The sequence below is a fragment of the Pectinophora gossypiella genome, chromosome 24 (genome assembly GCF_024362695.1).
Source record: "Pectinophora gossypiella chromosome 24, ilPecGoss1.1, whole genome shotgun sequence".
NCBI classification, from domain to species: Eukaryota; Metazoa; Arthropoda; class Insecta; order Lepidoptera; family Gelechiidae; genus Pectinophora; species Pectinophora gossypiella.
In genome coordinates, this window is record NC_065427.1 from 8275201 (window position 1) to 8292660 (window position 17460).

Consider the following 17460-nt stretch of genomic DNA (forward strand, 5'->3'; position numbering starts at 1 on the left):
GTGGTATGACAATGGGTCGCGATGTTGGTATCATTTATGACCGGGTGATAGCCTTCAGCGCTCCCCATTTGTCCGGCCAAGTAGTTAATGCCATCTGCGGCAAATCTACAATAAGTCAAAAAAAAGGTACCATTTATGGCCACTAAAAGATGTTTGTCGCTTTATATGCCTGATGACAGTGCGTTTCCACAATGCTGATTGTACCGCTTTTCCGGCTCTGTGTGAACGTTTAATGGAACAAAAGGTTATTAAAAATGGCAATGTCAATAATGGTTGCAAATGGTAATGGGAAGCCGCCAGCGTCGGATTGTGACTTACCAGTTCTTAATTACTTCAGTAACGGCTTCTGTGGTCCAGTGGTTGAGCGTTGGGCTCACGATCCCGAGGTTCCGGGTTCGAATCCCGAGGGGGACATATGACATAAAACACTTTGCCATCCCTTGTTTGGTTAGGATATTACAGGCTGATCACATGATTGTCCGAAATTAAGATGATTCGTGCACGTTAGGTAAGCCGTTGGTCCTGGTTGCTATTTACTGATGTAAGTGAGTAATCGTTACATGAGCCATGTCAGGGGTCTTTGGTAGCTCAATAATAACCCAGACACCAGAGTTGTTGAGGTTAATAATCCAAAAAGAAAATCATCCTCATCATCCCTTGGGTACGGAAGCCTAAAAACAACAGAAATGACGATTTTATCTTTTTATGTAAAAACGAATCTTTAACCCCGAAAAACCTGCCCAATAAATTCATCCTTAATTACGTCCGATTCATCAGAGTACCAGCTTTCAGGCGAAATGTCTGAAAGGCCGCACCGAATTCGGAGTAACGGGCCCATACGTCTTTGTCTGGGATCAATCGTGGCCCTATATGACCTCTACTTCTTTTCAATGCGATACAATAGATTTTGGATGGATTCTATTACGTAATTGTTTGTAACTTGGACTAAGATTGAAGAGAGAATGTGTTAGCTGTGGTAACCCAGTTGGAAGAAAGCTTCACTCCCACTGAGGTCACAGATTCGAATCCAGAACCTATGATTTTCGAAATCGTTTATTGAATTCACGTTTGGATCACAAATGATTATCACGTGCTCAGCGGTCAAGAAAACATCGTGAGGAAACCCACATACCCGAGAAATGTGTTTCGGAGGTGTGACCAAACCTGCACTGGGCTGGTTGGAAGGTCAGACAGGCAGTGGCTTCTGTAAAAAACCGGACCTGTCAAATCTTCAGGTTAGGTAAGCGGACCCTGTGAGAAACGGGATAATTAGGGAGATGATGACTCTTGCCTTGCAACGAAGTCCATAGCGACAGTGATACCTAATAGGCCCCAAGGCCTGGACTGGTGACGTGAACGTATGTCTCCTATTAATCCTCCCCACTTTAATGTAAAGACTGGACAGATGGCCTCTGCCCTTTGTAGGCCTTCGCATTTTTCCTCCTCTCCTAACTGTTTTATTAATACGGAAAATAAAGGGGAAATTTCAGGTCTTCATGCTTTTATTTTTCGATAGGGAGGTGGATCGTTTTAAGTTTACACGGTTATTATCATAATTAACACAACAACAACAGCAACTTGCAACAGTGCGAAATATCGGGAGTCTCATATCCCTATTTCAAACGCGGTAAGAACCCGTTATTATGTGTTTTAATTATGATAAGGAGGTTGCCTAAAAGAAATTCTCTCTCTCTCTCTCTCTCTCTCTCTCTCTATTTAAGAGCTGCGCTCTTGTCGGTGGAGTAATCGCCATTCCTCTCTTCTTCCAGCCAAAACCTTCACCTCCTGATACGACACGACCTGCACCTTCTCTTTTATTTGTTTCATAAATGTTATCCTAGGTCTACCCCTTCCTCTCTTCCCTTCAATTTTTCCTTCTATAATGTTTGTTATAAATGAATCGTGTCGTATCAGGTGGCCAATTATATTTCCTCTCCGGTTCTCTATAGTCTTCAATATGGTTCTCTTTTCTTCAACTCTTTCCAGCACTTTTTCATTTGACACCATTTCAGTCCAGCTTATACCCTCCATCCTTCGCCAACAGCACATCTCAAACGCTTCCAACCTCTCTCTGTCTCTCTGTGTCATAGTCCACGTTTAACTTTCATATAGTGAAAGAAAAGAAAAAGAAATTACTATTCAGTTATACGGCCGCTAATTGTAATTAAATCATTCTTGAATCATGTTTGGATTGTTTCTTTAAGTATATTTGTGTTTGAAAGGATATTAAAGATTGAAAGAGATTGATTGATTGAGATTGGATTCTTTGAAGGATTATATTTTTAATGTGATTTAAGTACAATAAAGAGTTTTTGTATTGTATTGTATTGTAGAGTGCATCTTAAACCGCTCGGTTATATCGCTTCGAGACTGAAAAACCAAAGAACGGATTCCGAGTAAAAAAAGTCAAAAGCGTGGTCACCACTATCGCAAGAAGGAAGTGGACATGAGCGGGACACATCGCTAGAGTTAGTTCCTGGGCCAGAAAGACTCTAGAATGGAGACCCAAAGAGGACACACGGGGAAGAGAGAGACGCCTTCACGTCACGACGAAGGGTCGATGACTTCTGGTGATATGCAGACCATGATAGGTTTTAGAAGACGCAAGACAGTCGGAAATGGAGAAGAGGAAAGACCGCCTACATGATGACTAGATAGATGAGGGATCATAATGATGATGATGATGATATTTAACCGACCGAGATTCTGTTTCATTTAAATCCGTCGACGAATTATTATTTCAATTATCTTTAGTCAAGTCCATAGTCTCTGCTTACCCCGGTGGGGGATAGGCGTGAGTTTATGTATGTATATAGGTTCTCTATTTTTACTCATAAAATTTTATGTAATAATTTAACATGGCATAATGTTACTTGTCCTATTATTAGTTACGCGTAGTATTAATTTGTCATAACTTTTTAAGCATAATTTTGAAACTCATAACTACGATAAGCATAATAATTAATGACAATAATGATATATAAGCATAATTATTATAAGCATAAAAACTATACTCCGAATAAGAAAGGTTTTGGCACAACTTTGAACATTTCCGAAACTTACTTTTTCCTTGGCTGCATTTGGTTCATGATTGTCATTTTCTATATTTTTTGACTCTATTTCATGCTGTTGGTCATCATTCAGTTTTGATAAACATGCTGGCACCCTAACCTACTGTTATACCTTGTAAAAATTATGACAAAACACTATTATTCTAAAAATGGATACCTATTTATATGCGAATCAAATTTATGCCACCAAATATTAGTCCAAAAATAAGTTATACCTAACAAACCAGTATTCTTAGATGTGATTATGGGAAAGTGCTATTATGCTAAAAAACGTTATGCAAAAAGGATTATGATAATTAAAATTATGACAAAATCATTTAAGCATTTTAAGAGAATCCCATGTATATATTGTACTAGCTTTTGCCCGCGACTTCGTCCGCGTGGCGTGTTATAAAAGAGAGATCTTTGGGTGTGTGGGAGAAAGGTTAAAAAATGCTTAATTTTATTATTTTTAAATGAGGTTATAGTATAAGTAGCTCAGTTAAATAATGAATTGTTATTAATTTTTAGATTATTAGTTTATTATAATTTGGTTTAATATAAATTTAGGAAAATACGATCAGAGGGGGCTAACCCTGAAGTACCAATAAGCTTTCGTCTGGAATTCAGAGATGAGAATGTTTTTTTCATACAAATGTTTTTTCCCGCTAATTCCCGTTCCCGTGGGAATTTCGAGAATTCCTTTCTTAGTGCACCTCTACAGTACCTAAACTCCTTTCCAAATTTCAAGTGCCTACGTTTAGCCGTTTAGGCTGTGCGTTGATATGGCAGTCAGTCAGTTTCTCCTTTTATATATTTAGATGTACGATCTTGTAGTCATGGTTTTGCAATAGGAATGGCCCTAATTCATGCAGACACCTCATAATTTTATATTATACCCGTCGTTTACTTATCCGCCAAAAAGGAAAGACGGGAAATTCGAATTGACATTAACTTTGAATTACGGTCTGAATTATACCCTTCAGTATTCGATACAATGTCACTTCTATCATGTGGGTTGTGAGATTGATTACCGACCCCATCAACCCTGGTGTCAGGGTTACTATTGAGCGGTCAAAGGCCTCTGACATGGCTCAAATAACGACTACTAACTTACATCAGTAAGTAGTAACCGGGACCAACGGCTGAACGAGCCTTCCGAAGCATTTTTCAATGTAATAAGTGTAACTAACACCCTGTATTTTGAACCTGGTTTATCTTTAGTCATCATTTTTGTGTGACGGCCTCTGTGGTCCAGTGGTTGAGCGTTCTCACGATCCGGAGGTCCCGGGTTCGAATCCCGGTGGGGAAATATAACAAGAATCACTTTGTGATCCCTAGTTTGGTTAGGACATTACAGGCTGATCACCTGATTGTATAAAAAGTAAGATCATCCGTGCTTCAGAAGGCACGTTAATACGTTGGTCCCGGTTATTACTTACTTACAAATTGGCCGCCCAAATTGTACTGTTTTCATGTGTTATGTCTGATTGTTGAAATTTTAGTTCTGTGCAATAAAGTATATTTGATTAGATTTTGATTTGACTTACTTACACGGATCATCTTTTAATATCACTAACGCCCTGTATTTTAAACTAAAATTCATTTTCGTAATAACACTGTCTAAGTTTACCAGGAAACTTGTGAATGTTTATATACCAATGAGTGGCGAATGACACACATGACACTCTGTTAAAGTTAGTCTAAACATTTTATCTCTGTTTGTGCCTGCTCTGTTTGAAACGAGACTTTAAATAAACACTTAGAGTGTTCGTTAACTGTAATCGTTTCTTGGATTCGAAATTTAAACATGAAAGGAGTTTGTCTTTGTAAGATTTTAATTCAGATTCAAATATAGTATCATAGACTTTGAATCGTAATTTTTTCATAATTTTATTTTTATTCGAACTGTACTTACTTGTCTCATCCGCCCAAAACTAATGCAGCTTCTCACAACTTGTATAGCCGGGGAAAAGTAGCTGCAAGAAAAACCTCGACACAGGGCCGTAGACATTCATAAAAAATAAAAAAAAAATGGCAGCCTATTATTGGTTTCCAGACGCGTCTAAAAAGTCATTAATTTTTTTTTAAATCTGTTTAATCACTGGTTTAAAAACCTTTACCTTTGATGAGAGTGGAAAAAGTAAAATTGGTCTTCTTCTTCTATCGTGTGGGTTGTGAGATGGAGTACCAACTTCATTAACACTCGTGTCAGGGTTACTATTGAGCCACCAAAGCCCCTTGACATGGCTCATGTGACGACTACTAACTTACATCAGTAAGTAATAACCGGGACCAACGGCTTAACAAGCTTTCCGAAGCACGGATCATCTTACTTTTTGGACAATCAGGTGATCAGCCTGTAATGTCCTAACCAAACTAGGGATCACAAAGTGATTTTTGCAAAATTGGTGTCAGGGCAGTAAATGGAATTCCGCTATCTCTGTCTACCCCAACGGGAAACAGACGTGATTTTATGGAAGTATGTGCGAATAGTATCGTAAATACACTCTTGCAGTAAATCAAGACAAAATAAACATCCTCACCCTAATGCCTTAATGCATCAAGGATTGACTGTCAACGCACGTTACGAAGACATTTCACTTAAGTTTACAAACAAGTTTAATAGCAGCAGTTGTATAAAAGCAAAAATTTATAGTTTCTTTCAAGTTACTGTGGTACAAACAAGTGTCTAGCGATCTAGTTTGTTTAGGTACGCGCATGGTGGGTTCAAAATGGCGGGAATCAGGGCATTAACAGACCAAGGGCATTTTTTTGTCTTGGTTTTCCAAGAGGCAAAGGGAACTATGCCCATACAGCCATGTCTAACATATTTTTTCTTGATGATGATGCAATGATGAAAGGTCATGACGATGAATGATGAAACCTAAGCCCCCACCCTCGGAGCAGACTCTTACTCCGAACCCCAAACGAATTAACTCAAAAGTTCCCATAAACTTTCGAGTTATAAAGCGCGCTTATTGGCACGAAGCGAAAATAGATAGGTACACTTTGTTTATTGAATATTCCGATATAATAACACTAGCGCGAATGGTTTCCTACAAACTTAATGCGACCATTAACCACAAAACTCCACTTCGTATTAATAATTTAGATTATTCAATGAAGAAAGCAACCGCCCCGTTCCCGTTCCCGCCAAAAAGACCAAGGGCAAGACCAAGGAGGGAGTATGGAGCATACTCTACCAGGCTGCTCCAATGCGGGTTGGTGGAGGTGTTTTTACGGCTAATAACCGGGGCCAACGGCTTAACGTGCCCTCCGAAGCATGGAATCATCTTACTTTTTCGGACAATCAGGTGATTCAAGCCTGAAAAGTCCTAACAAAACAAAGGACAGTCTCACAAAGTGATTTCGACAATGTCCCCATCGGGAATCGAACCCGGACCTCCAGATCGTGAGCCTAACGCTCTAACCACTAGACCACGGAGGCTGTCTGTATTTATAATATATAAAATCCAACTCGCTTTCTCCACGCCACTAAGCGCATACCCCACCTAACCCGCGGCGTACGAACGTCATTTGTCTCATTCAAATTCGAGTTTGCGGCTCTAATGCGGTGCTACATCAGCTTGGCATTTTTCAGACACCCACTACATTGCTCTGATGGGGTATGTTCCTGAGGCCTTTAGCTTAATCGGGGTTGTTGATTGAAGGCTGAAAAATGTTTGGGTTTCGATCGGCTTAGGTTGAGTAATAAAGGGTACATAACACATGTATTTGGTGATGGATACCAAACGGTTCGGGTTCTTAAACGAGGTGCACCAGTTCGATCCCCGGTACTGGACTTGCACCAATGAGTCATTAGTTAATCGTGCAGTTTCCACTAACACAGTTGGCTCGACCATCATAGACGGCGATGCGGCTCACCACCTATCCCGTTGGTCTAACAGAAAGCTCGTTGAGGTGTGGGTACTCAGTTCATCTTGCGATAGAGGTACCTCTGACTACTACTAGGAATACTGTCGTGAGTTTATGTGACGGGACATAATGACCTCAACATTAAAAATAATATACATAAACAGCCTATGTACGTCCCACTGCTGGGCACAGGCCTCCCCTCAATCAACCGGAGGGGGTATGGAGGATATTCCACCACGCTGCTCCACTGCGGGTTAGTGAAAACAATATATTATAACAACTTAATCGTGCGGCAATTTGAACAGAATTGAAACGTTTTAAAATGTATGAAATTATGACTATACAAACAATACTACTCAGAAATAGGTATTCGTAAAACTAACTAAATGTTGTTTTAATAAGGTTGAAATTCTATTTTAAACGATGTAGAAACGTACAACTTTCATTAAAGTGTTCCCACGGTAGACAATGGAATCAAAACAGAGGTACAATTCTATTCAGCGGTTTCGTTTCGTGATGGTCATAGTTGAAGTTGTGTCGTTATAGATCAATTTTTCTACTTCTATCGTGTGGGTTGAAAGGTGAATTACTAACCTCATCAACCCTGGTGTCAGGGTTACTATTGAGCCGCCCAAGGCCCCTGACATGGCTCATGTAGCGACTACTAACATACATCAGTAAGTAGCAACCGGGAGCAACGGCTTAACGTGCCTTCCGAAGCACGGATCATCTTACTTTCGGACAATCAGGTGATCAGCCGACAAACAAAACTAACAAATAGGTGTTCCGTCAAACATTTACCATACATACATACATAAACAGCCTATATACGTCCCACTGCTGGGCACAGGCCTCCCTTCAATCAACCGGAGGGGGGTATGGAGCATACTCCACCAAGCTGCTCCAATGCGGGTTGGTGGAGGTTTATTTTTACGGCTAATAGCCGGGACCAACGGCTTAACGTGCCCTCCGAAGCACGGAATCACCTTACTTTTTCGGACAATCAGGTGATTCAAGCCTGAAAAGTCCTTACCAAACAAAGGACAGTCTCACAAAGTGATTTCGACAATGTTCAATCTATAAATAAAATTTTACCGACAAATTAAGCGATTCACGAAACTACCATGGACGGCGAATTACGCATTCCTGTCGCGGCACAACTTTGCAAAATCGTCTGTAAAATTTGCAAAGTTGTGAAAGTCGAAAGCAAAGTGCAGGTAGCGAAACAATGCGAGGAGAGCCGCGGGCGCAGCAATTCACGAGTTATTCAAATGCACCGCACTAACTATACGCTACTCCCGGCAATGCAGTGATTTGGATATGACACACGGGCTCTTAAAACTAGACTGAAGCCTAGTCTTGGCTACTGGAACAACTGGCTACTAGACATATCACAAAATTACTTTGTGGTCCCTAGTTTGGTTAGGACATTACTGGCTGATCACCAGAATGTCCGAAAGTAAGATGATCCGTTGGTCCCGGTTACCACTTACTGTTGTAAGAAAGTAGTTGTTACATGAGCCATGTCAGGAGATTTTGGCGGCTCAATAGTAACCCTGACACCAGGGTTGATGAGGCTGGTACTCCACCTCACAACCCACACGATAGAAGAAGAAGGGTTATGATTGAGCCGCCAAAGGCCCCTGACATGGCTCATGTAACGATTACTCACATACGTCAGTAAATAGTAACCGGAACCAACGGCTTAACATGCCTTCCGAAGCACGGATCGTTTTACTTTTTGGACAATCAGGTGATCAGCCTGTAATGTCCTAACCAAACTAGGGATCACAAAGTGATTTTTGTAGTTCGTCCCCACCGGGATTCGAACCCGGGACCTCCGGATCGTGAGTACAACGCTCAACCACTGGACCACGGAGGCCGAGAATGCTCGGTGAGGTGTGGGTACTTAGTTCATCTTGCGATGGATGTACCGAGCTTATGTGTGTATCACCCGCTCCGCCAGTATGTCCCGAAAAGTCTTAAAACCAGTGACACCCATACCGGCGTAAATTTAGATTGAACATTATACGTTTCTCTTCATCTTAAGAGCTTTAACAGAATAACGAAGTAAACTCGCGATGTACGTGCAAATGGCAGTAGCAAGTGAAATTTACATGTAAAACGGACGCTTAGCTCCATCTTAGCAGTGTCAAGTTATGCAGATTCGAAGATCTCAGTTTCTCGGGGAAATAGAACGGGCTATACTTAAACGTTGGTCTGTTCGAGATTATCTATATAATCTTGAAATTCGAATAAAATGTTGAAATTCAATTGATCGGGTCAAAGATATATTAAAATGCTAATCTAGAAATAACTTATAAGATTAATGATTACGTAAATGATAAAAATGTCTGGCATTGAATGTGTTCCTCTAGTTATTAAATAACTTGTAATGTACCCTCATTGATTTAAAAGATGTGTTGCTGTTGCAGTTTCTTGTCATTTCTTCTCCTCAGCCATAACACCTTGCGAAATGACGTAAATTCAAAAATGTTACATTGACCTTCAACAAGTTTATCCATGATAATTACGTTGAATAAATGATTCTGATTCTGACTTCTCCGGTTGATTGAGCGGAGGCCTGTGCCCAGCAGTGGTACGTTTATAGGCTGTTTTTGTTTAATCAGGAATGAAATCTCAGTCTAAGATCTGTGCTATTTTTCTTTTTACCCACGACGGAACGGAGCAGGTACATGCGTTTAGAGTGAGAGATGTTTGTGTGTGCGTTTGTGCAAAGTAATGTTACCACCTATCTTCTAAACTATTGATCCGATTTTGATGCGGTTTTCAATAACGGGTTTGTGTTTCATTAGTTCATGTTTTTGATTTATTATTTTACCTGACAGATGGCAGCAGTAATTATCAGTACTATTCAGAGGCGGAGGACAGGAGTCTTACGGCGATATGTCCCCGCCGGGATTTAAACCCGGGACCTAGAGATCGTGAGACTAATCCTCAAACCACCGGATCACAGAGGAGATGGTTTTCACCTTAAGACGATTTATAGGTCCGTTTTTTTATACTTGAGTTTTTTAAAAACAAATATGGCGCCCCGTTGCCAGGGTGAATGAAATATTGAGAAAATAAATGACTTACAAAGTTAATGGACAACTCTGAGTCTCCTACAATCTCTCAAGCCGTTATTAATTAACGAAGTGTAACTTCAGGTGCCCTTTTGTCAAATGTTGAAACTTTTTAAGGGATCCTTTTTGAACCTTCTACCTTCGTCGACCGTATCGTAACGGTTACGTAAGTATTCGAATTTTCGTCAATATAAGGAATATAATAGAAATTGTATATTATAAAAGAACGCCACACACAAAAACAAGATAATAATATCACATAAAGAATCACAAAACAATTACAAAAAGCATAAAGGATGTTCATTAGAATGATCATAAGGTGGTGGTGGATGTCCTGAGATAAAAGGGCCTCACTCAGCACAAGTCGCGGCGTGAACCACGACGCTGGTATTATGTGGACCCTGTGATTATATAACTTAAGATAAACTTACGCCCGTAATACCACAGAGCCACAAGTAAAGAACAACTTGCAGTCACTGGTGACACTAAGTCTTAAGATAGATATGATGAAACATATGGTGACAAGGGATCAGAAGAAGAATGGAGAACGAAGTGTGTCCACGTCACTAAAGGCTTTTCTCTCAAATTCGAATATTAAGGTGTTAATTCTATTCTGTGCTGTATAAAATCATTTAAAAATAACACAGAGTGTTAGTGACATCGTAACGAAAACTTTGAGGGATGATTCAGACCATGATTCTTGATATCAAGTGGAATTTTCCGTCGCGAAAGTATGGAACTGAAAATAATTTAAAAATATACCAAAATTGTCACGACTTTTCCGACAGGAAATTCCACTTGATATTAACTCAGAATCATGGTCTGAATCATCCCCTTCAGTATTCGTTACGGTGTCACTTACACCCCGTACAAGTACATACAGATAGCCGTACAAGTAGGTATGGGTATACGTAATATCAAGTAGAATTTTCAATCGCAAAAGTATAGAATTGAAAATAATTTTAGAAAATTATAAAAATTCATGAATTTAACGACGGAAAATTCCACTTGATATTAACTCAGAATCATGGTCTGAATCATCTCCCTTAGTATTCGTTACTATGTCACTAACACCGTGTAAAGTGGGTTATGAAGACTTCAGTGTTTACTTTTCCGCTTTCTCATACATTATATTACGTGCTTCAGTTACACTTCGGTGTAACTAAGCACCTTCCAAGTCACTTTGTTCATAAAAGCCATTTTATCTGAAGAGACTGATTGCTAGAATTAGTCAGCGAATTTTTTTGCTTCTTTGTCTCAACGATTTGGGCGGAGTGCGTTATTTTAATGCCGACAGATAAAAGTACAATTTATGGCCGTTTAGTTTCCCCTTTGTTTGTTTAAAAGGAGTTTTTTTTTAATTATACTTTGGTAGGAGTCTGTGGAATGAGTTTTTTTTGTTTGTATTAAAGTGAATTGAAATTACAAAGTACTATTACAAAATTCCTCCTCTATTGTGTGGATTGTGAGGTGAATTACCAACCCCATCAAACCTGATGTCAGGGTTATTACAGAGTCGCCATAGGCCCCTGACATGACTCATATAACGTACTTATATCCGTAAGTAATAACCGGGACCAACAGCTTAACGTGACTTCCGAAGCACGGATCTTTTTACTTTTTGGACAATATGGTGATCGGCCTGTAATGTCCTAACCAAACTAGGGATCACAAAGTGATTTATGTGATTTGTCCCCACCGGGATTCGAACCCGGGACCTCCGGATCGTGAGCACAACGCTCAACCACTGGACCACGGAGGCCGTCACGAAATTGATAAAGCGCTTATTAAACTTACCAACGCATCCAGTATAAGTACAATTTGTATGGCAAAATGTGGGTGAAATCGTGGCGCACCGACTTGACACCACCGTTTCCTTGACGCACCGCACCGGATTCTTTAGCAAGGGTAATAAGCTCTTCAACCTCTTTTTACCTGTGTTTTATGCAATAAAGAGTATTTGTGGTCTAAAGAAACAAAGAAATCACTCACCTCCATCTTCGGGGATATTAAGCAGCTTCTTGGCGCCAGGACTCGGCCCCCGCACAGCTGACAGCGCCCTCTGCAGCGTCTCACTCATCTGTTTCCCTTCCACACTCACACCACTAACCACCAGCAACACTGACACACAACACAACACTCTGCGCCAACTAGAATCTTGCTTCTTCATCATTCCCGCGCAAATCACGGCGGCCATCTTGCAAATCATGACGTCATTACATTTTTATTGGCGACGACATCTGCAAAAGAAAGGGAAAATGAGACAGTGTTTAGATAAAATAGGGTTTGAGTTAAGTAGGTTGGTAAATATCCAGGGATGTATTGGAGTAACCTGAAGGCCTATTCTGTAATATTATCTGCTGTGGTCACACAACTGAGTCATTAAATAATAAAATTCCATATATAAAATGGACATTGCAGAGTCCAAGATGCACGTAGTAACTGAAATATTTATAAGCCAAAAATTGTTTCTCAATTACTTCCCTCAAACTTCACGTATAAGTAACCCGATAAAAAGATACCGGCAAATTTTAGTTTTCAAGAAGTATTAGTACTCAATGTTTCTCATAGATGGCGCTCGTCCCGGCTTGACAAAAGCGGGTTCAAGTTCCGTCCGAGTCCCATCAGAATCAGTCTGCCAGGTGACCGGGCATGTTGACCTTATGATGGCCGGCCACTTTTAAATGTTATTTAATTTAGTTAAAATAATGGTGCTAATTTCTGCAGAGGCCATCTAATTTTATTTTAAGTTATACCTGTCATTTTCTTATCCGTTGAAAAGGACAGGGACGGGTAATCGACAGGCATAAAATTTATGGAATACACGTCAATTTAAAGCAGAAATCTAAAACAACCGTCTAAAAATTTTACATCGGCCAATAACCCGACAGAATTAAATAGAAAGCACGTCAAACGAATTGCATACCAGCGAGATGCCTATTTATTCGCATGGGTTATTCATTCATTTTAAAATTAACTTGTTGACAATCATCCGTCCCTTTCCTTTTCGGTGGATAAGAAAATGATGGGTATAAATAAAAATAAAATTTAGGAGTTGTCTGCAGGAATCAGGGCCATTGTCTAGTAGGCACTAAACAACACTATTAGTGAAGCAATGATTGAGCATCGATTCAACTCTAAATACACCGAGTGCCGCGATTTTGACGCTCACACAGTAATGGACGTTTCTTTCTCTCAATATTTCTACCAAGAATTCTCAACCACCTAACTCCACCACTGGCTGAAGTTCGATGTTTGTTTTAAAAGGTATTTCATTTTTATGAAGGCAGGATTCGCAATCGGAAGAAGGGAAAAAGTGATTATCTGGGGAGGAAATCATTTGATGAAAGAAGTCTCGTTTAAGAAATGGCGCATTAGTCTGCTCTTAAAGGGAATTAAAGAAGCAACTTATTTGGTACAGTAACTCTAACTCTCCGCCCCCCCGCAGTAATTCGTATCGGGCGCTTCTTCTTCTCCCTCCTGCGTACAGGTGTTCGGGCACGCAGGACACGATGTAAGATGTTCCATCGTTTGGGGAACAGTGCCGCACTGGCGCTGACCTTAGGGATCACAAAAATCACTTTGTCATCCCTAATTTGGTTAAGACATTACAGGCTGATCACCTGATTGTCCGAAAGTAAGATGATCCGTTCTTCGTAAGGCACGTTAAGTTGGTCCCGGTTATTACTTACTGATGTAAGTACGTAGTCGTTACATGAGTCATGCCTACGGTGGCTCAATAACAACCGTGACACCAGGGTTGATGTGGTTGGTAATCCACGTCACAAGCCACACGATAGAAGAAGACCCGTGTGGGAAATATGTGTGAGTTTATGTATGTATGTAATCATAAACCATCAAACATCATTCCCTCACAACGCGAGATAATGCTTTCATTCCCGTACAACCTCAAATAAGCTGCAAATAACATTTGCGGAACCTGCTAAGCCAAGACGCGCGACTTACTGCGACTCGGAGAGTTTGAATCTTTAATCTGTTTAAGAGATTTTGTCAATCATGTATACTGGTTTCACACGTAAGCGTTTTCACGCTGCGTTTATAAAAAAAGTACATATTTGATATAACATTAGAAAGACAGAAAGAAAGAAAAAAATATTCGGCATACTTAACATTAATTATCATAACATACTTAAGCAATTAAATTACTTAATAATTATTATACTTCATGCCGAAACGGCTTCAGCTCAGGAAATAACACGGCCTAGCTGTAGCTAAACTATAACGCTGATTATTACCGATGGAGATATTTGTCGAAGTAATTTTGTGAGACTGTCCTTTGTTTGCTAAGGACATTGCAGGCTTGAATCACCTGATTGGCCGAAAAAGTCATTTATGCACGATTTAGTGTTTATTGATCCCAGCTATTAGCCGTAAAGTAGCTCCAGCAACACGCAGTGGAGCAGCGTGGTGGAGTATCCTCCATAGTCTCCATATCCCCTCCGGTTGATTGAGGGGCCGCCTGTGCCTAGCAGTGGGACGTGTATAGGCTGTTTATGTTATGTAGATAATATTACAAGAATAAGTGCCTACATATTTATATTTTTTTTCTGACATAAAAAGTCAGACGTTTGACCATGTAAATTGATGACGTCATACATGTATAATTCTATATTTAAATTCCATAGAAATGTATCGTTTTGACATTTCTTACAATGCATCTCATTTGACTAGATTGTCCCCTTTGCTTATTATAGTTAGGGCTGATTTTTCAATAAACGTAAATTATTTGTCAATGAAGAAAAAAAATTAATGAAAAAGTCTTTGGAAGACTTTATCTGACCATTGAGAAATTGACCTTAGACGTAAAATCGTTCTCACGACTCAAAACGACTCAAACATGACTTTAATGTAGACTTAGATGAAACGCTTAATTAAACACACTTAATTTTATTTAAAAAAAATAGGTACCCATTTCTATTCGACAGCGTTAAAAAAAATCGGTGTGAAAGTGACACGCACTGTACGCGAAGTTGGGAGGTATTATTTATTCAACATTTGGCTTTAAACAAACACGTTAAAATGCAAATTCGTATATCGTTCACTTACTGCTTATTTTCATACTTTCAGTCGCTTTCAATCTTTTTGGGTTTTGCCATCAGGTTTATATACCTAAAAATACTTGTATGTATAAGTTGGTAGATCAGTACCAAATTCCTATAAGAGTATTTATTTATTTATTAAAGTACAACCACATATATCCTAACATTATAATACCTGACATTTTCTAATCCGCCGAAAAGGAAAGGGACGGGTGATCGACAGGCATAAATTTTATGGAACACACGTCAATTTTAGACTGATGGCCTATCAGTTTGCGACAACACTTCAGAACTTCGATACTGACCCCGCCGGCGTGGTCGACGATTTCCCTCATTCAACGCTTATCGCTATCGGCCCACTAGGGTCGATTAATTCGAATATAATCCTCTCAGAAACGCCCTGAGCCGACTTTCGCGCCCAACTAGGCACCCTCAGGCCTGTTGTCTTAAATTTTTGTACCGGGTGAGAGCCGCTCCCCATTTATCCGGCCAATTAGTTAATGCTGTTAGTTGGTGTGTGTATGTTGTGTGTGTGTGTTTTAGTGTAGGTATTTAATTTGACTATGTTATATATTTCATTAACATTTTAACTATTAGATCCATATTAATTAAAACACATAATAACGGGTTCTTACCGCGTTTGAAATAGGGATATGAGACTCCCGATATTTCGACACTCTTGCAAGTGCCATGATCACGGGATGACTGATGAGATTGGAGTGGAGTAGGTAGATCCATAATTTTCTACGGGCAGACATAAGCGGGTGTTCATGGCACTTGCAACAGTGTCGAAATATCGGGAGTCTCATATCCCTATTTCAAACGCGGTAAGAACCCGTTATTATGTGTTTTAATTGTGATAATAACCGCGTAAACTTGAAACAATGTATAGACCCATATTAAATCTTGTGCTGTTATTGCAATACAACAATAAGTCACGTCAAATAAAAATTACTTTATTACACTCCAATAGGAAAGACCTAGATGTATTCGTTACCGTGAACGTTATTTTTACGAAAAAAAAAACAGATAATTAACTCGCCGAGAGAATGATCAAAGAGGGAGTTTTAATATTCATCAGACACTGTTTGGTTTTGGCAAATGGACGTTGATGAGAAAATTCTTACACAGACGATCAGATTATACGGATTAAATTGTTAAAATTAAAACATTTATTAAGGCCGAGCAGCGAGGTGGAGTATGCTCCGTAGCCCGTGTTAACGACGATCTCCTTGGTCGTCCTAAGTTTTTTTTAATATATTGTCGTATTCGTTAAGTTCTGTTTTTAAAAATGACAGTTTTTCGTTCATAATAAAATCAGAAAATAAATCGTATTAAACATGATCTACTCTGAACCGGCATGCGTGTATGAAGCGATTGAAGAATGTGGAGGAAGCAAGAGAAGTGTGTCAGGATCGAAGCAAATGGAATTCTATTGTCTCTGCTTGCCCCGGTGGGAAATAGGCGTGTGTTTATGTATGTATGTATGTAATATAAAATCAGCTTACATTGTTTTTTTTTCTCGATATTTTCACATCATGCACTCTCAACACCCCGGTTGATATACGCCACTGCTGTACGGATAAGTTTAAACGAAGTTCGCATTTAGTAAAATTCTTGTAATAAAAATAAGGCACACAAGACAAGACACCCCTGATGCCGGGCAGCAGCGGTATCAGTACAGGTTGGAGGCCGAGGAAATGGATTCTGGTAGGGCTCTAGCTAGAACATCACCGATTGTGAAATTGGTCGGTGTACTGCGGAACGGATGGCGATTGGGGCAACCACCGTTCTACACGCCCTATCTATGGAGTAATGAAGGCGATTACTCCGCCGACAAGAGCGCAGCTCTTAAAAAAAAAGAGAGAGAAAGAGAAAAGACAAGACAAAAGATAGACAGACATTAAACTTTTTGTAAAACCATAGCTAGATACTAGCCGCAAGGCTGCGCGTCGGCGCAGTGTCTATAAAAAAAAATTAAAAAAAAAATAAAGGAAAGAAACGTTTATTATTTTCAGACACCACAGACAGGTACATTACATTCAACACAGGACAGAAACCACACGGAAAATAATAAAAAAAACAACACTAAGATTAGATTAAATTTTCGTGTGGGTTGAGAGGTGGATTACCAACCTCATCAACCCTGGTGTCAGGGTTATTATTGAGCCGCCAAGGCCCCTGACGAGACTCAAGCAACGACTACTTACCTACATCAGTAAGTAGTAACCGGGACCAACGGCTTAACGTGCCTTCCGAAGCACGGCTCATCTTACTTCTGGACAATCTGATCAGCCTGCAATATCCAAACCAAACTAGGAGTCACAAAGAGATTTTTGTTATTTGCCCCACCGGAATTTGAACCGGGGACCTCCGGATCGTGAG

General features: G+C 39.8%; 1 protein-coding gene across 5 annotated transcripts in view; it reads right to left on the minus strand.

Annotated features, from left to right (window-relative positions):
* Window positions 1–17460, minus strand: part of LOC126377827 (uncharacterized) — an 848135-nt gene that overhangs the window by 541350 nt on the left and 289325 nt on the right. For all 5 annotated transcript variants that reach the window (XM_050025756.1, XM_050025755.1, XM_050025758.1 and 2 more), the window contains one exon: window positions 12008–12255. In XM_050025756.1, the coding sequence (XP_049881713.1) occupies window positions 12008–12224 (217 nt within the window). In that variant the 5' untranslated portion in view covers window positions 12225–12255. The remainder of the gene's footprint in view (window positions 1–12007; window positions 12256–17460) is intronic.